At 40.4% G+C, this 21,828-nt stretch overlaps 1 protein-coding gene across 2 annotated transcripts; it reads left to right on the top strand.

Moving 5' to 3' along the window:
- Positions 1-4,089: 4,089 nt before the first annotated feature.
- On the top strand, positions 4,090-21,681 carry LOC117461563 (gamma-enolase-like). Of its 2 annotated transcripts, none has more exons than XM_034103490.2 (13): positions 4,090-4,205; positions 4,823-4,908; positions 5,079-5,174; positions 5,301-5,359; positions 6,932-7,001; positions 7,117-7,250; positions 8,367-8,589; positions 16,526-16,723; positions 17,259-17,335; positions 19,401-19,525; positions 20,191-20,299; positions 20,918-20,976; positions 21,120-21,681. In XM_034103490.2, exons 2-13 carry the CDS (start codon positions 4,824-4,826, stop codon positions 21,187-21,189), a joined length of 1,305 nt encoding a protein of 434 aa, XP_033959381.1. In that variant the 5' UTR covers positions 4,090-4,205; position 4,823; the 3' UTR covers positions 21,190-21,681. The 2 variants fall into 2 exon arrangements, with proteins under 2 accessions (XP_033959381.1, XP_071062073.1); XM_071205972.1 differs by lacking the exon at positions 4,090-4,205 and adding an exon at positions 4,236-4,396.
- Positions 21,682-21,828: the final 147 nt, after the last annotated feature.

Raw genomic sequence — 21,828 nt, 5'->3', positions numbered from 1 at the left:
TTCTCCTTACTGTCGATTGATTTTACAGTGATATCTGCACTACTCATCGACTAAAAAACACCAAATTGTCCTTGTTAATTACACAACATTGATTGGTTTGAATTGTGTACAATGCTTTTGAATTTTCCCCCTTCGATTCGGAGAAACAAATATTTTTTCGGAGTTTTTGGACGGCAGAAGACACTACACTACCCAGAATCCTCAGCTATCGTTTGGGACTACACCATGTGCTTAGCTTGACAAACCCCGTGATCAGTCCTCAACCTCTGTGATTGGATGCGCGACGTTTACACAGAGCGTCCAAAAGGACTTTGAAATGGAATGAAACCCATCTACGGCACACTATTCAAAACAGGAATCGAACGTGTCCTACCCCCTCCCCCCCTTAGGTCACAGGCTCCTCCAACAGTGCTACGCAATAAAACAGATGCACAGAAAAAACAGTGAAATAGTGCAATAAGAGTCTATATACAAGTGATTGGAATATGATATATTAGATAAATAATTTCTAAGTAGCAGCCAGATGAATGTTATTTCTAAGTTCAGGTGTTTAATAGTCTTCTGGCCCGTGGGATGAAGCTGTGTCTGTGTCTGGTGGTTTTAGTCCGAATGCTGTGGTACCGCCTGCCAGACTGCAGCAGACAGAACCGTTTGTGGCTGGGGTGATGGTGGTCTTTTATAATCCTGAGGGCTTTCTTTAAGGTTAACCTGGTATTTTTACTCCACTACATTTATTTTAGTTACTTTACAGATTTGGATTAATGATGTGAAATATAAACAACCCTTAAATCAGACTTTAGTTACACCTGAATGAAATTCAGTGAAGGTGATTGTCAAGTGCCAACAATCAGGCGAGATATTTGATAGTTGGTTGCTTGAGAAGACTAAATATTTATCTGCAGATCCGTTTAAAGCGTGTTCATTACTCGTTATTCTCTAATAGTTCATTAAAGACTGTATATAATTGCTATTTTGCACATCCCTTTCAAGATTTCAAGATTTTCTAAGGTTTATTGACATATCATATACACAACAGTGTAGTTATGCAATGAATGAACAACTTGGGTCACAGGTTCATCAACAGTGCATTACAAGACATCTATCAATATGTGTGTACCTCCACCATACACTGTCGTATTCTGCACATTTCTTTAAATAAAGCCTTATTAGTTAGCACATCCTCCTATCAGGCACTAAACTGTTTTACTCTAGATATCATTTGAGTATCTTCTTGATATTTTCTATTCTATATTTATATAATTGACCTTCTACTTTCCCACTATTTTGTATGTACTCTTAATATTTGAATGTTTTCATAAAATATAACACATTCAAAAGTGCGTTACAAAAATGAAAGACATTAAGAAAAAGGCATTTAAACAGTCATTAAAAAGCAACACAATCTTCCTGCATTGCAATTACTCTAAACGTGTAATAACGTGCTTTAACCAGTAGGTGGTTTGGGTTAAAAGGCTGTCAAGTTTACAGTGTTAACAAAATAAAATATACTGCTGTTTCCGGTTTAGTTTACGACGAATATTATTTTGTTATTGTTTGATATTTGTAACACAAAAGCGATGGAAAAAACCCATAGCAACCAAAAACAGATGGTCTTAACATGACCCAGTCGTCTAGTAGTTAATAAAAAACAATAATATCAAAACAAAATATTACTACTAACTTTATTGTGAAATTAAAACAGAACGGTAAAAGAATAGTTTCCGGTGTATTCTGATGCCCGATCTCTGTAGATAAATAAAGAACTAAGACAGATGTGTAATATTTAATGCATCCAAACCATTTATTACAATGCATTCATGTGATGACTATCAAAGAGTAAGCAAGCACTGCTGAATAAAGTATGATTTTCTCTTTTACGAAACGTTTTTTTTCATATGGAATGCAGTTGGAGGTCAACCAATCAAAGAACTTGAGGACTGATCACGGGGTTCATGGTGTAGTCCCAAACGATAGCTGAGGATTCTGGGTAGTGTAGTGTCTTCTGCCGTCCAAAAACTCAGAAAAAATATTTGTTTCTCCGAATCGAAGGGGGAAAATACAAAAGCATTGCACACAATTCAAACCAATCAATGTTGTGTAATTAACAAGGACAATTTGGTGTTTTTTAGTCGATGAGTAGTGCAGATATCACTGTAAAATCAATCGACCTAAACCGTTTAGGGCTTTGTGTGCAAACGGTAACATTTTAAATTGTGTTCTAAAACTGACTGGTAGCCAATGTAAAGAGGCGAGTCCATGCGTAATATGTTCACGCCTGCCTGTCCTTGTAAGTAGGCGTGCAGCAGCATTCTGGACCAGATAGACGAGACAGGGAAGCCTGGCTTACTCAAATGTACAGAGCGTTGCAGTAATCCAGTTTAGTGGATATAAAACAATGTATTACTTTCTCAAAGTCATTCAAAGAAAGGAAAGGCTTGACCTTTGCCCAAATTCTTTATGAGTTGTTTTATGTAAAATAAAACAACTCATAAAGAATTTTTAACATCCTAATTGTTGTTTGTCAAACACAAGTCTAAATATCCGACTCCACTTGGCTTCACATTTATTACATTTCCTTACATCTGTGTTTTATTCGTTATACATTGTGCTAATGATGGAGCTTTATATGAGCGTCTGAAAATGTAATCTGATAAAATGTCATTATCTTTGTCAATAAATCATTCCGAGGACAACACAGTAAAACAAGGTCTTCGTACAATTCTGTATTTTATTGGGTATTTGTATTAATTAATACAACAAGTTAATGATTAATGGAAAAAGGCAAGACTGGGAACATATCTCCATAGCAACAAGAGCGCTTTGATTACAGCGGAGCGTCTGAGGGCTGGGTCAGATATTTACACTATGTAACACTTGCACTCCTATTGGCTAGCGCTCAAACACAGTTGTACGTGATAGGTTAAGGGGCGGGACATCTCTAAGAAGTTGACCAATCACAACAGAGCCGAACCTGAAACGCCTCTATTGGACTCCTGACATTCTAGTTATCTTTTAAAGCTGTCAGCTATATTTGTTTATCTATAAGTAACGTGTTTTGTGAAAGATGTCACAGTAGAGGCACAAGATACAACTAGGAAATGCATTTCCTGCTGAAAATGCGTGCAAATGATGTAAGCTGTGCACATGTGTTGCTGAATTTAGCTGAAAATGCAGAAAAAGCTGAATATTTTAATCGTTGAATGGTGACTGTAGCTGCTTTTAGCTACAAACTGCTGAACTTAGTGGAGAAATGCAGAAAAGTTAGATGAGTTGAATGAAAATGGTTAGGCTAGCTCAAATGCACTGACTTTGTTGAAAGCGTGAAAGTGAAATGTTAAACTGCAGAGTAGGACAAATAGTGATGAAGCTTAATATTTCAAAGAAAAGTTGAAAAGGTATAAACAACTACAGTACATTTGTATTTGCTATGCGTAAAAATGTGTTTTAGTGAGGGAGGGGTCAGACTGAGTGATGATGAACACTGTGCTTTGTTTCAGGAGGAAAACTCAGTTATAGGTTGCTGTCGATTAGTTGCCACCCCATGCCACCCCAGTAGATCCACCCCTGGCGGCCTGCCACTAAACCCAAAGCAGAAGAAGAAGAAGTGACGTCAGCGGCTTAATTTGACTAATCTTCTCCCAGGGACTTATTCCGGTGTGAACGCGATCTGTACTGAGTTCATGAGAACTAAAGAGTTCTGATGAACCTTTGTGGGAAAAGTACTGCGGTGTGAAAGCGCCTATTATGTTCTTTTTAACCAAATGTCTCTCAGAGGGGCGTGGGGAGTGGCTCCTTATTTTCATCTAACAGACAGAGAATCAGCACTTTGGAAACAGGGCTGAAACAGAGAGGATTATGGGTAATGCTGCAATGATCTGTTTGGTGTTTGGAGCCAAACAATCCAGAGACATGTTTTGTATATATCTGAGAGCTATAATATATTGATGAGAAGCAGTATAATAGGGGACCTTTAAATCAATGAAATGCAAATGCTTGTTTACTCCATCCCCTCTTCCTCTTTCTTTTTATTCGTTTCATTGGCTCCCCTCCCCTCTCTGCGTCTTCCAATGACTCACACCTCCCCCTCCCCCCCTGTGTGTCGTACGTTTTCTCCCCCTTCTCCTCCCACCTCCCGTCCCTCTGTCTCTCCCTCTCATTCGCCCACATCCTCTCGCTTTCTCCAGCAGGCTTCCAACACTCTGCAGGTAATGTTGAAAAAGATTGATCTATTATGTCTTCAATCCCTCCTCCTTTTTTCCTCCTCATCTCCTCCTGCTCTGTGTTTTTTCACCGTCTCATCCCTCCATTGGTCCTCATTCTCTGTCACTGCCTGAATCAGCAGAGAAATTGAACTGGTTTGTGGTCCGGAACAGGTTGACAGTAGGTTCATAAATAGGTATGGATTATTAGCTTTTGATTTATGTTTCCTTCTCTGTGTAACGGAGGTGTATATGTGTGTGTGGGTGTGTGTGTGTGTGTATGTGTGTGTGTGTGTGTGTGTGTGTGTGTGTGTGTGTGTGTGTGTGCTAGCATCTTTTCCACAGGCTGTCATCCCTAAGGCTGCGTCACTATCATCACAATGTTCGGCAGAGAGTGTGAAGTCCTTGTGACTGATGGAAATTGAGGCTGTTAGCTTAAATGAAATGCATTTTTGACATTGGCTATTTTCTATTTTCATCCGTCTCTTTGTACACCGAATCCCTCGCTCATCCTTTTTCTTAACAACCCTATAATAAGATGATACATTTTGGTGGATTAGCACTGCGTTGTCATGTATAGCACAAATGTTTAAATAAAGCTATTTTCTTTCTTTTTTGTGCAGGATGTCTATAGTTAATATTGTAGCCAGGGAGATCCTGGACTCCAGGGGAAACCCCACTGTGGAAGTAGATCTGCACACCGGCAAAGGTACAGAAAAATCCATTAAAAAATCATTCATTTTATTTTGTACTTGTTCTGTCAGCTGTGCTTGTCTAATGTTAACTTTGGAAAAGCATCATGGTTAGGGTAAAAAAGCTTTCTCTTACCCTCCTTGACCGTTAAACCTTCGACTTACAAAGATAACACGTCTTTTCCAGGTGTGTTCAGGGCTGGAGTTCCCAGCGGTGCGTCCACCGGTATCTACGAGGCTCTGGAGCTCCGTGATGGAGACAAAACTCGCTACAAGGGCAAAGGTGAAGGCCAAGACATGTCCTCTGTGCTTCTGTCTCTCCTCTTCTACTTTTGCCATGAGCATTTTAGTCTGTGGTTTTGTCACGTGAAAGAGGACAAACTCACATATCTCTATCTTCCTGCGCTAGGTGTAACCAAAGCAGTCGGTCACATTAATGACACCCTTGGACCGGCCCTCATCCAGTCTGTGAGTACCAGTGCAGAAATAGGATCGATTTAAAGAGGACAATTCATAAAAGAAACATTCTTAAGTCCTTGTGCACATACTGTATCTGAAGTATGTGCACAAGGACTTAAGAAAGCCCAGTGAACAAAAACACATGTCAAGTTTTGAGAATGAGTATATATAAAGTGTAGTTATACCCATGTTTGTACAAAGTATGGAGTTCAAACCACCCTTAGCAATAAAACAATCTGTTTTTGTTGTGCTGCCTTGGTCAGAAAACATGACTCAGCAAGCAATTCAGAATTGGCCATCCTCCTTATGTCACATGCATTGTAAGAGCCAATGACGCACATATACTTGAGAGAAAATGTTCTCTTGGTATCACAGATTAATGTAGTTTCATTTTTTGCATTTTAATTAATATTTCCATTTTTGTATAGTTTTGTATTTACTGATAATCGTAGACTACATTAAGGCTATGATTCTTTTTACTAAACTTCTGTTGCTATGCTATATTTGATTATTTAGAACAGGTAATAGTGCCTTTACACATCTTGTAGTGCGCATGTCCAAAAGGAGTTTGTACGCTAATAATATGTTGCAAGTCTTCACGTTTTTGACCGTGGAATCATGGTTTAGTTTTTCAACGCAGTTTTTTTCCATAAACTATATAATCAAATCTGTAGTGGACCGGGCGGGATGTAATTTAGATGGAAATGACCTGTGACGCTGTCATTTACTTTCATTGAACCCTCGTTCAAGATTCACCTGCCTATCGTGCGTATACATCGGGTCTTTAAAATGAATTAAGACTCTTTGTTAAGATTAAGATAAAAGGCAGGCTCATTAGAATACACCGCCCCAATCTGAGTATCTTCACAAACGGATAGAAAGCTATTTTTCTTGAAAGCCAATCAGAACAGATCGGGCATGTGTTAGCTTAAAGAGAAAGGCTCTGAAATAGAGCGTTTCAGACAGATGGTGAATATAGCTATATTTAGACACACAGTATGAGAAAATAAATGTATTTTTTGAACATTAACCCTCCTATTGTCTTCGCCCCCCCGCCCCCTTAATTTGACGGGTCCAGTTTTAACTGCTATAACATTAACACAAAAACCATTAATCATCACCAAATTTCATTTAACACCCTTTCACACTGTAAATATTGTATCAGACTGCTGGTATACATGAACAACTGCAGTAAATATACAAAGAATAGACACTGAACATGTATTGCGTGTGCCAGCTGTGATTCACATGGGCGGTTATTTTTGACCAGGAACACCATGGGTCTTACTAAATCATCCAAAATTCAATGAAAGTGGTGATCAGCCATTTTATATGTTCAAATGTCTACTGTGAAGGATATCATAAAGCCTTAATGCAATCGAATGTAAAACAAAAAAGTTAAGATTGATGAAAGTAGTAAATCGGTCAGATTTGACAGGAGGGTTAAAGCAAGTAAACTTGTTATAGTAGAAGCCCACAATAACAGCATGCCCTTGACTGAGCACGATATGTCACCTTTAAAGCATAAAATGGCTGAGCAACAGCATGGTGAAGGTCTCTGACATGTTGTCTCTCTCTCAGGGAATCAATGTGTTGGAGCAGGAGAAGCTAGACAACATGATGATCGAAATGGACGGCACTGAAAACAAATGTAAGCCTCGCTGGCATCTCATGTGGTGATGGCATGTTTGTGTTATCACGTGTTTTCCGCACCAGTGGTCCCTGCCTGCAGCACCCATGGGTTGTGTGTTGTGTTTTCTCTCCAGCTAAGTTTGGGGCCAACGCTATTCTGGGAGTATCTCTGGCTATATGCAAAGCTGGTGCTGCAGAGAAAGGCGTCCCCCTGTACCGCCACATCGCTGACCTGGCAGGAAACGAAGAGTTGGTCCTCCCAGTGCCTGTGAGTCCTCTTTTTATTCTGAGAAAATGCAAAGGAGTGGTGCAGTGATGATGCATCTGTGTAGGCCAGGGGTGTCAAACTCAATTTAATCGCGGGCCACATCAGCATTATGGCTGCACTCAAAGGGCTGGTTGTAACTTATATATAAATATATAAAATAATGTATCATATTACATTGTTGCCTCTGCATTGGATTATTATTGGATAGGGTAATAACTTCATAATTAACTACGTCTGAAAGCAGAAGTCTGGGGCAAATAATTGCAAGTCTCTTCAGTGAGAATGTCACAAAATGATTTTAAAAGAAAAGCTGAAAAAAAAAGTCAAAAACAGAAGTGACATTTAAAAAAAAGTAACATTTTTAAGAAAGAGTCACATTCTGAGAAAAGATCACATTCTGAGAAAAAAGGCATATTTAGAAGAAAAAAAGTCTAATTCTGAGAAAAAAGTCTAATTTGAGATGCATTGTGGGACATGTAGTTTATGGGCAACGTGCTTCTGTAAATCATCATGTAACCGTATAATAAACATATTATATTCTTTGCAAGCTCTTGTGGGGCCACATGAAATGAAGTCAAGGGCCGGATTTGGCCCCCGGGCCTTGAGTTTGACACCCCTGGTGTAGTCTGACCACGAAGTAAGCAGTGCAAGGGGTCACTCGACATGAAGCCAATACGATTTTTCCATTGGATATTGGATTATAGCTGTAAAATAAGATCTGTGGAAAACACACGTTTATACTTACATGTTTTGTTCAATCACCACAAGCTAAAGCTAATAAGCTAACGATAGGCTATAAAGGAACTACAGCCACGTGTGCGTCACCACTGCTAAGCTAAAGATGGCTAACGTTTGGTGTGATGACGTTTTAGTAGTCTCATTTAGTCACTTGATAGAAAACTCTCTTTTTAAGACACATAGAAGCTTCAGACATTCATGTCGAACAACACGTGAACATCTCATAAGCTTGTGTCAACCACAGACCTTATTTTCACCAAAAACCATTGCCTGCAAGACAAGGGAACCCAGAAGTGCTAAGATGCTGACTCATTCCTGCACCCCTCTATTCTTACAAACACAATACAATCTCCTCTGTGTTATCGGTCCCTCACTCAGGCCTTCAATGTGATCAACGGCGGCTCCCATGCTGGGAACAGGCTGGCGATGCAGGAGTTCATGGTACTTCCTGTGGGGGCGGAGTCTTTCCGTGATGCTCTGCGGATGGGGGCGGAGCTCTACCAGACCCTGAGGGATGTCATCAAGGAGAAGTACGGTCAGGATGCTACCAACGTGGGGGATGAGGGAGGGTTCGCCCCAAACATACAGGAGAACAGGGAAGGTAAGCAAAGACAAATGTTAAATATTATCTTTTTTATTTCTTAATCGTTTAACCTTTATTAGAATGCATTTTTTTACTATTATCTTTTATTTGTATTTCTGTTGTACCTATATGTTCACTTTGTTTTATGGGGCTTTATATGTTATGTTGTTGCATTGACTCAGTTGTCTTGTGTCTTATCCGTCAGAGATTATTGTATTTTATTTTTAATATCATACATTTTACGTCCTTGGGTTATTAACCTGATCAAATGTTATATTTGCTGCATGTACCTTTTAAAGTTCTTAACAAATAATCTGAGGGGAATTTCTTTTTAACTTCTGATGTGTCATTTTGTAAAGCACTTTGAGCTGCATGTGTTGTATGAAAAGTGCTATATATAAATAAAGCTTTATTACTATTACCTTGAAGAGATTGTTTGGATGTTTTGAAGTAGGGCTTATCCATAGTTTATCCCAACATTAGAGCATTCCTTACAATCTCCTTCCAACACACATACGTTTATGCTGTATTTATAATAGTTGCACCTTGTTGTCAAACTGCACTTTAAGACAGGGAACTGTAGCCATTCTTATTGCTTACTAAAACCCACACGACTCATTTGACATAAATAGTAATTCTACCTCGCAGAGCACAGGGGTTTCTGGCCTATCGCTGCCTCTATCATTTAGTTTTGTTGTTATTGTCAGGGTTAGGTGTTGTTGGGGAAATATTTTCCAAGGCCCATAACTTTGACCCAGTTTATCAGTTCAAACTGTCCTGACTGAGCACACGCACCTGTAACCTTGGCTGCTGTGCTCTCAGTGTTTTGTCTCCCTGTTCCTGCCTGTTGGCGTCAGCTGATAGAGGTGTTATGATTTTATCTTGTCATGCAGCATGTTGATGATTCTCTCTGAACTAGCTAAATACAGGGGTCTGGGGTAGAGTTCTTCAGAATTGACGTGGCAACTCTACTGTGAAGTCAGAACCTCTGGCTCTTGGACTTGTGATGTGAATTCTCCGGCCGAATCTCCAAATATCAGTGTTTGACATCAAAGCTCCTGCTCTTCCCGTGTCTCTTTCCTGAGTCGGTGACTCCCACTGCATTGCTACACAGAAGTTTCCCTTACAGGTGTCTTTAAGGATTTGTTAGTATTCACCTGTGTTGTAGTCAAGTCACCAACTCAGGAGTCCAATTCACTCTCGAGTCACCACTCTTCGAGTCCGAGTCCAAGTCCGAGTCACCAAGGGAGAGTCGTAGTCGAGTCCGAGTCAGAGTCGGAGTCGAAGTCGGAGCGTCAATGTACAAGTCGAGTTCGAGTCATCGTGGGGGAAAAAATTCACGAGTCCGAGTCCAAGTCATTGTGCGCGAGAATTCATGAGTCGGAGTCCCGTCAATCTGTGCGCGAGTCGGAGTCGAGTCACGAGTCCAGAAAATCGGCACTCGAGTCCGAGTCCAGGACTCAAGTACTCCATCTCTGATATTCACCCAAGTCTGAAAAAACACAAATAAACTAACCAATGGAGAGGTCATATCTACATCAACATCGGTACATCTGCTTAGCTTCCATGCCTGTACTTCATTTCATTTCATTTCAAACCTTTATTTATATAGATAAATCATCAAGCCAGATACCAAGGTATTTGTAACAGGTAACCACTTCAAGTTTTATTCCTTGCGTAGTTACAATATCTAAAACAGGCTCTGGTGTCTTTTTAGCTTTTGAAAAGAGCATTACCTTGGTTTTATCCACATTTAAAAGAAGCTTTAGTTCAGAGAGTCTGAATAATGTTAAAAACAGCCTGTAATTTAACACCAGCCTCCTTAATGGAGGGACCTGCACAGTACATCACAGTATCATCCGCATACAAATGTAAAGTAGCTTCATCCACATTTTCACCTAAACTGTTGATGTAGAATAAAAGTGGACCTAAAACAGAACCTTGAGGAACACCATTTGCAATGTTCAACCACTCAGAAGACAGCCCATCAAAGTGAACACATTGGGACCTTTCAGAGAGGTAGTTCACAAACCACCCACTGCATGGCTGGATAGGCCTATACTGGCTAGCCTCTGCTTTAAAATGTGATGATCGACGGTGTCAAACGCTTTTGAAAGGTCAATAAACAGAGCTGCACAACTCTGCTTATTATCTAAAATACTCGCCACATCATTCACCACTTTCATTGTGGCAGTGATGGTGCTGTGTTTCTTTCTGAATCCTGACTGATATTTACACAGGATGTCATTTGTACATAAAAACACCTTTACCTGTTCACTCACTAGGCGTTCAAGAACCTTAGCCAGAACTGACAACAGATGGGTCTATAATTATTTAATAAGGTGGCCTCCCCTCCTTTTAGCAAAGGCAGGACATAAGCTGACTTCCATATTTTTGGAATTGTGTTAGTGCTGAGGGAGAGGTTAAAAAGAGTAGTGAGAGGTGGAGCAATAAAATCTGCAGCTATCTTTAAAAAGAAAGGTTCTACGTTGTCCGGGCCAGCCGGTTTCCTAGGATCTAACTTGGTTAAAGCTTCACGAACAACATCAACAGTAAAAGGGGTAAAACTAAAAGGGTTTTCCAACACACGTTTTTCAGAGTCACAGACTGTGGTGTTCACAGAAGCAGAGTTAGCAAACAGAATCAAACATAGAACCGCAGGACACAAAATGCTCATTAAAGCAATTTAGAATAGTGGCCCTGTCCGATATAGAGCCAGATGCTGTGGTAAGGCACGGAGGTAGCTCATTACGGATATCGCCGGTGGATAACGATTTAATGGCTTTCCAAAATTTTCCAGGATTATTCAGATTCTTTGTGGTAACTGACAAATAGTACTTCGACTTTGCACTTTTGACATGTGATGTGAATCTATTTCTTAGCTGCCTAAAACGCAGCCACTCTACCTCTGAGCCTGATTTCCTAGCCTTTGCCCAGGCCTTGTTTCTCTCATGAAGGAGACTAGACAGATTAGCAGGAAACCAAGGATTGTCTCGTCCCTTTACTCTAAATTTACGCAGGGGTGCATGTCTATCAATGATTTCCATAAAACCAAGATAAAAATAAGACCATGCGGTTTCTATATCAGCACACAGATCGATTTTACCCCAATCAAAATCAAACAGATCATGCACAAAACCCTGCTCAACAAAATGTTTTATGTCTCTCTTGATGATAATGCGAGGTTTAACCTTTTGGACCTTAGTGTCCCTAATTGTGGCTACAACACAGTGGTCACTCAGATCATTTGCAAATACTCCCACAGACGAATATTTATGGGGAACATTAGTTAAAATGAGATAAATTAGGGAGGATTTATTAGGGGACTTAATGTTAGGGCGAGTAGGACTGTCCACAATCTGAGTAACATTTAAAGAGATACAAAGGTTTTTAAAATCCTCTGACACTGCAGTTAACCAGTCCCAGTTAAAATCTCCAAGTAGCACTATTTCCTTGTAGTCTAGTTGTGATAAAAGATTTGCTAGTGAAGACAAGGAGTCTTTGACAGCTGAGGGGGGTCTGTACCCAATATTAGCGGTGTGTGTGTCTGCCCAAGGACAATTTAAGGTAAAACCTAATAGAGGTGTCATACATAATAACCTAATAAAAGTAAATGTAACAACTACTACAGTGCAACAAAACAGGAAGATTAAATGTGGTCTCTTAAACATAAGATCTCTAGCATCTAAAGCAATATTGGTAAATGATTTAATATCAGATTATAATATTGATATATGCTGTCTCACTGAAACTTGGTTGAGACATGAAGAATATGTCAGCATAAATGAGGCCACTCTACCCAGCCCTGTCAACACTCATATTGCTCGAGGCACGGGCCGAGGAGGTGGAGTTGCAGCAATCTTTGACTCAAGTTTACTTATCAATACTAAACCAAAATGTAATTATACCTCTTTTGAAAGCCTCGTTTTTAGTCTTACGCATCCGACCTGGAAAACTTTGCAGCCAATCTTATTTGTTACAGTGTACCGTGCACCAGGTCCTTATTCAGAATTCTTATCAGAATTCTCTGAGTTTTTATCAACTTTGGTTCTTAAAACAGACAAAGTAATTATCGTAGGTGACTTTAATATTCATGTTGACGATGATAAAAATAGCCTTACTGTTGCATTTAACTCTATATTAGATTCTGTTGGTTTCTGTCAGAGTGTAAATAAACCAACCCGCTGTTATAATCACACTCTCGACCTTGTTCTGACTTATGGTATTGAAATTGAGCAACTATTAGTCGAACCGCATAATCCTGCTTTATCCGACCATTTCTTAGTAACTTTTGAAGTACTGTTACTAGACTACAAAGCATTAGTCAAAAGCTTTTGCAGCAGAAACCTATCTGTTAGTGCTATAGCCACATTTAAGGAAGAGATTCCACCAATACTTAACTCGATAGCATGTCTGCATGTAGGGGAGGAAACTTATACAAAATGTACACCACCCCAAATTGATCATGTTGTTGATAGTGCTATAGATGCGCTGCGAATAAAATTAGACTCTGTTGCTCCTTTGAAAAAGAAGAAAATAAAACAACATAGATTAGCTCCATGGCATAATGCCGAAACCCGCAAAATAAAGCAAAAGTCTAGACAACTTGAAAGGATATGGCGTTCCACTAAACTTGAAGAATCTCGTTTAATTTGGCATATTACTCTCAATGAATATAAGAAAGCACTGCGTAAAGCGAGAGCAGCCTACTACTCTTCATTAATAGATGAGAATAAGAATAATGCAAGATTTCTTTTCAGCACTGTAGCCAGGCTGACAGAGAGCCACAGCTCGATTGAGCCTTCTATTCCCATAGCACTCAGTAGCAATGATTTTATGTGCTTTTTTAACGATAAAATTGTTACTCTTAGAAACAAAATTAATGACCTCTTGCCTTCGACCAGTATAGTGTTATCAACAGCTCCCGGAATCGTAAGTTCTAATATTACACTAGATAGTAAACTAGAATGCTTTTCAGCCATTAACCTTGAACAATTACATTCAATGATTCTCTCTTCTAAACCATCAACGTGTATGTTAGACCCAATTCCAACTAAGCTGTTGAAGGAAGTTTTTCCATTAATTAGCACTTCTTTATTAAATATTATGAATATGTCTTTATTATCAGGCTATGTTCCACAATCATTCAAAGTAGCAGTGATAAAACCGCTTCTTAAAAAGCACAACCTCGATCCAGAGGTTTTAGCCAACTATAGACCTATTTCTAATCTTCCGTTCCTCTCAAAAATTCTTGAGAAAGCGGTCGCAAAACAGTTGTGTGATTACTTAAAAACAATGATTTATTTGAAGATTTTCAGTCTGGCTTTAGAACACATCATAGCACAGAGACAGCTCTGGTTAAAGTCACAAATGATATTCTAATAGCCTCAGACAAGGGACTTGTCTCTGTTCTTGTTTTGCTCGATCTCAGTGCTGCATTTGATACTATCGACCATGATATCCTATTGCAAAGACTAGAGCACTTAGTTGGCATACAGGGAACTGCTTTAGGCTGGTTTAGGTCCTATCTATCTGAACGCTCTCAGTTTGTACGTGTTAACGATGAATCTTCCACGCAAACCAAAGTTAGCCATGGAGTGCCACAGGGCTCAGTGCTCGGACCTATTTTGTTCACATTATATATGCTTCCGTTAGGCAATATTATAAGGAATCATTCTGTAAACTTTCATTGTTATGCGGATGATACTCAACTATATTTATCAATCAAGCCTGATGAAATTAATCATCTAAATAAAATTCAAGACTGCCTTAAGGACTTAAAAACGTGGATGACCTTACACTTTTTGATGTTAAACACGACCAAAACTGAAGTTATTGTACTTGGCCCGAAGAATCTACGAAACAAATTATCTAAAGATATACTAACTATGGATGGCATTAATTTGGCCTCCAGTGAGACTGTAAGGAATCTTGGTGTTATATTTGATCAGGATTTATCCTTTAACGCCCACATAAAATCAATTTCAAGGACCGCCTACTTCCATCTACGTAACATTGCAAAAATCAGGCATATCTTGCCTCAAAACGATGCAGAGAAACTAGTCCATGCATTTGTTACTTCTAGGCTGGATTATTGTAACTCTTTATTATCAGGGAGTACCAAGAAGTCAATCAAGTCGCTTCAGCTGATTCAAAATGCTGCGGCTCGTGTACTAACCAGAGTTAGGAAAAGGGACCACATTACTCCTGTTCTGGCTGCCTTACACTGGCTCCCTATAGAACACAGGATAGAATTTAAAATTCTTCTTCTCGCCTACAAAGCCCTTAATGGGCAGGCGCCATCTTACCTTAAAGAATTCATTATACCCTACTGTCCTACTAGGGCATTGCGTTCCAAGAATGCAGGGTTGTTGGTTGTTCCTATAGTCTCTAAAAGTACAATGGGAGCCAGAGCCTTTTCTTATCAAGCTCCACATTTGTGGAATCAGCTTCCAGTTTGTGTTCGGGCGGCAGACACCCTATCCGTTTTTAAGAGTGCGCTTAAGACCTTCCTTTTGATAAAGCTTATAGTTAGGGCTGATTAGATTCAGCCCCTAGTTTTGCTGATATAGGCTTAGTTTGTCGGGGGACATCTTACTTCTTCCTTCTCTCTGTCTATACCCGTGTACTCTCATGTTCCGATTAACCCAGCTTCCCCAAATGTCCTTCTTTTTGGTGTCTATATACGCTGGGATCCGGAGTCATGGATGATCCTGCGGTCCTGTGTCCTGGATCGCGAGCGCTGGATCTTGAGTCGTGGCTGTGGTCCTGGATCATAGGTCCTGGATGGATATCCTCGTGGATTCATCTTCCTATTATACACACATGCATTTCCAAACATCTGGACTACCTATGTTGCAAATGTATTATCTTTTCAATTTACACACGGCATCTATTGCACGTCTGTCCGTCCTGGGAGAGGGATCCCTCCTCTGTTGCTCTCCCTGAGGTTTCTCCCATTTTTCCCTTTAAACTGGGTTTTCTTTGGAAGTTTTTCCTTGTACGATGTGAGGGTCTAAGGACAGAGGGTGTCGTATTGTCATACTGATATTCTGTACACACTGTGAAGACCACTGAGACAAATGTAACATTTGTGATATTGGGCTATATAAATAAACATTGATTGATTGATTGATTGATTGTAGCGGCCCACCACCATGACCTGTTGACCCTTTGCCACTTCTATATTTATGGCTAAAAATTGAAATTGCTTACTGATCGATTTGGAAATTAATGTGGTTACACTGAACTTATTCTTAACATAAATTGCAACGCCACCACCTTTATTAGGCCGGTCGGTACGATACACATTAAAACCATTTAAGGCAATGTCAGAGGCAAAAATAGACTTATTTAGCCATGTTTCTGATAAAACAATGACGTCAGCATCAGTCGAGCTCGCCCAGATACGGACAAAATCTAGTTTACCTAACAGACTGCGCACATTCAAGTGGATGAAACCCAGCCCAGACCTAGCTTTAAAATCAGCACGAGTAGCGATCTGACTATTACTACTGGGCGGACCAGGGTTAGGTTGTACATTTCCTGACAGTAATAACAACAACAAAACCAGGCATCTTTTCCTCTTAAGCGACACACATACACCGTCATCTAATTTAGAATCACCGGAAAAGTCTGCGAGAGTGTGATTAGAGCTTAAGAAGCAGTCCTGAAGAACCATCATCGCAGGAAAACAAAAAAGACAAACATATTTTGTCGAGCAGATTGTCTGTGACAAGGCAACCGGTAATTGTTTGAGCAACACACTGCGGGTGGGCCCTGCGGGTGGGCATCCCCCAGCTCCTTCCCAGAGCTGGGGGTTTAGCGACCAACATCTACTGTAGGAAAGAACCCTGAATTTTGATAATAATTTCCTCATACATATACTTCAAAACAAGCAAACTCCCCCCTTTAAAAGCCTGTGATTTGACATGTTTCTGCTTCTCTCCGTCAGCCCTGGAGCTGATAAAGACAGCCATAGAGAAAGCGGGCTTCACAGACAAAGTGGTGATCGGGATGGACGTCGCTGCTTCAGAGTTTTTCAGCGAGGGCAAGTACGACCTGGACTTCAAGTCTCCGCCCAACGCCGCTCGCAACATCAGCGGAGAGGAGCTGGCCAGCATCTACCAGGGCTTCATCAAGGACTACCCAGGTGTGTGTTCTCGTGTGTGTGTCCTGAAACAAGTCCAACATGTCTCAGACACGCTCTCACAGCTGGGAATAGTTACACAGAGGGGAGAATTCATCATGGACCTTTAAAGTAACAATATTTCTCCTGGCACAGGTCTCATGGAAACACAGCATCACTGTTAACATCTGATTGGATCTCTATCAGCAAATGGACACACTATTTTCTATATGTCTACGCCTGCCATATTTCTTTCATCATCTTTTTTATGGGGAAACTAAGTGAACAAGAGAGCTGGATGTCTCCTCTGACTCCCGTGCTGTTAAAGAGGTTTTAATTATGCGCTACAGCGAACATTTGGCAAGCAGGGACCTCCTCTGATGTGGCTCTTTACCCCGTCAATGGTGTGCTTCCTGCTTGTGTGGGTGTTTGTGTGTGAGTGCATTTCAAGGCATTATATCACCGCTGCTTAGTGCTATTGACTTGTAGAGATAACAAAGGGGTCTCAAAGGCTGTGTTAGTAGACATTATTTTTTAAAACCATCTGTCTTTCTTTCAGTGGTGTCTATTGAGGATCCTTTCGACCAGGACGACTGGCCGGCCTGGTCAGAGTTCACAGCCTCAGTGGGAATCCAGGTACGCTTTCAATTCAATTCAATAAAGCTTTATTGTCCCAGAAGCGCAATTCTGGTGCAGCATAAAAAGAAACATGGGGAAATGTAGTGGTGAGACCACAACAAAGGCATTTTCAACAACAAGTAATAAGAAACATACTCTAAGGTTTAGCTCAGTGGTTACAGCTGCGGCAGACGCAGGTTCGAATCCTGCTTTGACTCTTTTACGCATGTTGTCCCCTCTATCTTCCTCTTTCAACACCCTCACTCTCCAATAAAGGCTTATCGGTTAAATTTATGTTAAATTCAAAATAAATCTTAATCTTTCAATAGTTATCATTTCATTTTCTTACTATTGTATTCACTATAAAAATGAATGTTAATGCCCCATCTGGCATTTCAGACCACCATGCAAGTTGCTGTCTGGGTCTAGTTTAATATGCAACTCCATTTATACATTTAATAGGGAATTCCTGCTCAATCTCTCTTTAAAGGGCCCATGTCATGCTTTTCTGGTTATTACCCGTCCCCTTGTGTGTTATGAAGGTTTTTCTGCATGTGAACGGTCTGCAGAGTCACAGCCCTCAAAGTGCACCCTGTAGCGAGTACAACTCTAACACAGAGAAGACCTGTTTGTGCTGCCCCAGAATGCCTCGTTGCACATTTCTCTTTTTCCATTTGTTTCTTCCGGGAACCGCATGACGTCATGCAGTTCCCGGATCCAAAATGGACCAATCCGCGGAGCTCCTCACACACCAGGACCTTTAGCGTAAATGTTCAACTAACAGGGAGTGTCACGGATGAGTGAAGGAAGCAGGACCCAAATGCAGATAACTTTTGAGAAACCCTTTATTCCAAGGATAAATGACAAACACAGAACAGAACACTCTCCGGTGAACTCCGTCACCAACAAACAATGACCCAACACTGAACACAGACAGAGACAAGACTAAATACAAGAAGGGGTAATCATGACAACGAGAAACAGCCGGGCAGGGGAGGAGAAACACAAGGACAACAGGTGAACACAATCGGGTAATCAGGGAGGGAAACAGACAGAAAGCAGACAGGCAGGAAACGGGGGTGAACACTTAACACAATAAGACAGGAAACCCAAAGACAAGAAAAACACCAACACAGACAAAACTACAAACGTGACCTAACATGTGAATTGTGACAGGGAGTCCCATTGACTTGCATAGAGCTCCCTGAACGCTGGTAATAGACGAGTTGGGATGGCGGAGAAATGCTCTCAGACCCGTTCTCACAGCGTTAGAAACCTTTTTCTTACTCAATATCAAGCCACACTTATTGTTTTTACTTCGGCTGTGAGTGTTTGTGTGCTCAGGATGAGTTTCGCGCTGTCTCGCTGTATCGACGACCCGGAAACCACACCAGTAAGCCAGCTCACTGAGCAGCGAGCCTCGCAACGTACCGACCAATCAGAGCACACTGGGCTCACAAGGGGGGGGGGCAGGAGCTCCAACAAGCCGTTTAGGACAGAGAGTGAATACACATACTTCACAGAGATGCTGTGAGAAACCAATGTGAGTTTGGAAAATAGCACAATGTAAATCTATTCTAGTAGACCTCAACAATGGAATTATGATCAGTAGAAATGGCCATGACGCGGGACCTTCCAGCTAAGGGGTCCTTTTCCTGAAAAACGATGAAGACCCCCTGCTTTACAGCAGCAAGGAAGACACTAAAAAGGTTAGGTTTAATAAAGTTAAACATCAGTTTAAGAAAATGCCATGAGAAAAAAACGTTTTACTTTTTATCTGGGGGTGAATTAGTAACTAAGATCAAATGAGATGTACTTTCTTAATTATTAACAAAAAAATGTGTTGCAGCAGCATAAAACAAAACCAGACATTGCACATAATAACAAATTAAAAGAGTAGAAATAAACAATTCTATAATATAAACATCTCAAAATAGGAATAGAAATAAACCAGAAATATACAGATGACCTGGATTTACACACGTAGGCCGACAACAGACTTCCTGGGCAGCGTGGACCTGACACTGTGAGGAGCAACGTGCACTTTAATCTGTCGGTGACTGTGTTTTTATAAACCGTGCAGGTGGTGGGAGACGATCTGACCGTCACCAACCCCCGCAGGATCCAGAGAGCCGTCGACGACAAGGCCTGCAACTGCCTGCTGCTCAAAGTCAACCAGATCGGCTCTGTCACCGAGGCCATCAAGGCGTGAGTGTGTGTGCGTGTGTGTGTGTGTGTGTGTGTGTGTGTGTGTGTGTGTGTGTGTGTGTGTGTGTGTGTGTGTGTGTGTGTGTGTGTGTGTGTGTGTGTGTGTGTGTGTGTGTGTGTGTGTGTGTGTGTGTGTGTGTGTGTGTGTGTGTGTGATGCATAGACAAAGACACATATTGTATGATGTTCTTATCATTCTTACGCTATGACGTTTGTATCTTGTTTTTGTTTGCTTTGTACAGCCCCTTGAGGCATTTCTTGTGATGGGGCTATGCTACATTTTTTATTTGATTTGATTTGATTAAATATTAATCCATATAGCCAAGGTACAAGAAAACAAGGTTAGATGAAATGCGAGGTCAGAAAAACTATGAGTTATTGGTCAAAAACATCAAATCTTATGGTGAAATAAGTACAAACTTTATGTCAGATAAGTCTCAAAGTAACACTTTAACAAAGCCATGAACAGGGGCTGAAATAATAATATTGCAATACCACACAATTAAAAGAACATGAAAGGAACTCTTATATGCTATAATAAATGAATATATCAAAATACAATTTACTATAACCTTATATAAACAAGTATGCAAACATGTCCGTGAAGATGCCTGCCACTAGAGAGCATGCATCACATATTTGTGTGTATTTATTCTGCCTCTCAGGTGTAAGCTGGCTCAGGAGAACGGCTGGGGAGTGATGGTGAGTCATCGCTCCGGAGAAACAGAGGACACCTTCATAGCTGACCTGGTGGTCGGTCTCTGCACTGGACAGGTAACACACACACACACACACACACACACACACACACACACACACACACACACATGTTTCATTGCATTTCATTTCATTATTTAGTCTTCGTCACATTACGTTAATGACACAATATAAAACGAAACAATGCAACAGCACAGTTTGGAAAACAAGACAACACAAAAAAAACAGACGACTTGTGCAAGAATGCTAAAGTGATTAATAAAAACGAAATGGAATAAAAAATAAATGGAATGATGACATTGCCTTTTTAGCAATTTAAGCTATATCACACAATAACCATGCACTGTAATTCTGAAATGACTGAAGTAAGTCCACAGAACACCAACATTCAATATTGTCAATCGGATCTTAAGAAAAACAAACCAAACATTCGCTGATTACATCTACAAAATGCTGGCACTAGAAAAGGCTGCTTCTCTATTTACAGTGAATACTTTTGGTCTAGAAATGTTAATGTGACATTTTAGAAATAGCTGCCATTATTTTTGACATTTTACATCCGTGATTTATTTAAAAGCTGTGGAAATATCACTTGATGGTTAAAACGAGTGTTTCTTGCTTTCCAAATACCGAGGGTTTGTAATGTGTGTTCTTGATATTTGTTTCTACCTCCAGATCAAGACTGGAGCTCCCTGTCGATCAGAGCGTCTGGCCAAATACAATCAGCTCATGAGGTGAATATTCAATTATTAGCTTCATGCCACTTTAACATCTCTCTTCTTCTTCCTTTTCACGTTGTGTCTATATTCTTCTCCTTCACAGTCTTCTGCCTGCTCTTAATTTATCTCCCTTTCCTTCTCTTTCTTCCTCCTCTCAGGATTGAGGAACAGTTGGGTGACCAGGCTCGCTTTGCTGGGCACAACTTTCGCAACCCCACTGCCCTTTAAGAGCCATTAGCGTTAGCACACAAGCTAATTAGCACGCTCAACATATCAATCACGCTTTATTTCCCTGACGGGCACATAGTAATGAAATGATCACAATTGTTTCCGCAGAGCTTTAACTTCACTAAGACACGATTAAAAGCATTAGGACTAATCATTTTCAAATAACTGAAATGCACTGTAGCTATTGACCATACGCTTCAGCAAGTGATTGACTTTAATTGACTGCAGCCAGTTGCAGCAAATCCTGAACAAAGCCCGGAGGAGAGAAATCAGTGTTTCACCTCCTGGCAGCGAGCACTTTCCCCGATGCACTCGTTAGCTTCTTTCTCTCTGTCTCCTTTTCACTCACGTCACTGCCGATGTGTTTGATCTTTTGTGCCCTGATGTTTCCTCTCCCTGTTCCTCAACCTTCAGCAGCTTGCTACACAATTGTATCTCACTTTGTCTGGTTGTACCCAATAAAGAAATGGAAACATAATCATTTGAACCAAAGATGTTTGTGCGATTGTTTATTAAAGTGGAGGCTCTGCTGTGTCATTTGTTCTTCTTACTTAAAGGGGCCCTATTATGCTAATTATTATTATTCTATGTTTCCACGATTTAAAGGTAGGCTAGGTAAGAATGGAGAAACCAGCTCGA

This window comes from Pseudochaenichthys georgianus, chromosome 16 (genome assembly GCF_902827115.2).
Source record: "Pseudochaenichthys georgianus chromosome 16, fPseGeo1.2, whole genome shotgun sequence".
Lineage (NCBI taxonomy): Eukaryota > Metazoa > Chordata > Actinopteri > Perciformes > Channichthyidae > Pseudochaenichthys > Pseudochaenichthys georgianus.
The sequence above is the reverse complement of the archived record's forward strand: the minus strand, read 5'-3'. Positions and strand labels throughout refer to the sequence as shown.

Excerpts from the sequence above, each read along its gene's own strand:
- LOC117461563 (XM_034103490.2), top strand. The coding sequence starts at position 4,824 with ATGTCTATAGTTAATATTGTAGCCAGGGAGATCCTGGACTCCAGGGGA. Across the intron at positions 7,002-7,116 it reads GGACGGCACTGAAAACAAAT|CTAAGTTTGGGGCCAACGCT; the intron begins GTAAGCCTCGCT and ends TTTTCTCTCCAG. Across the intron at positions 20,300-20,917 it reads TCGGTCTCTGCACTGGACAG|ATCAAGACTGGAGCTCCCTG; the intron begins GTAACACACACA and ends TTCTACCTCCAG.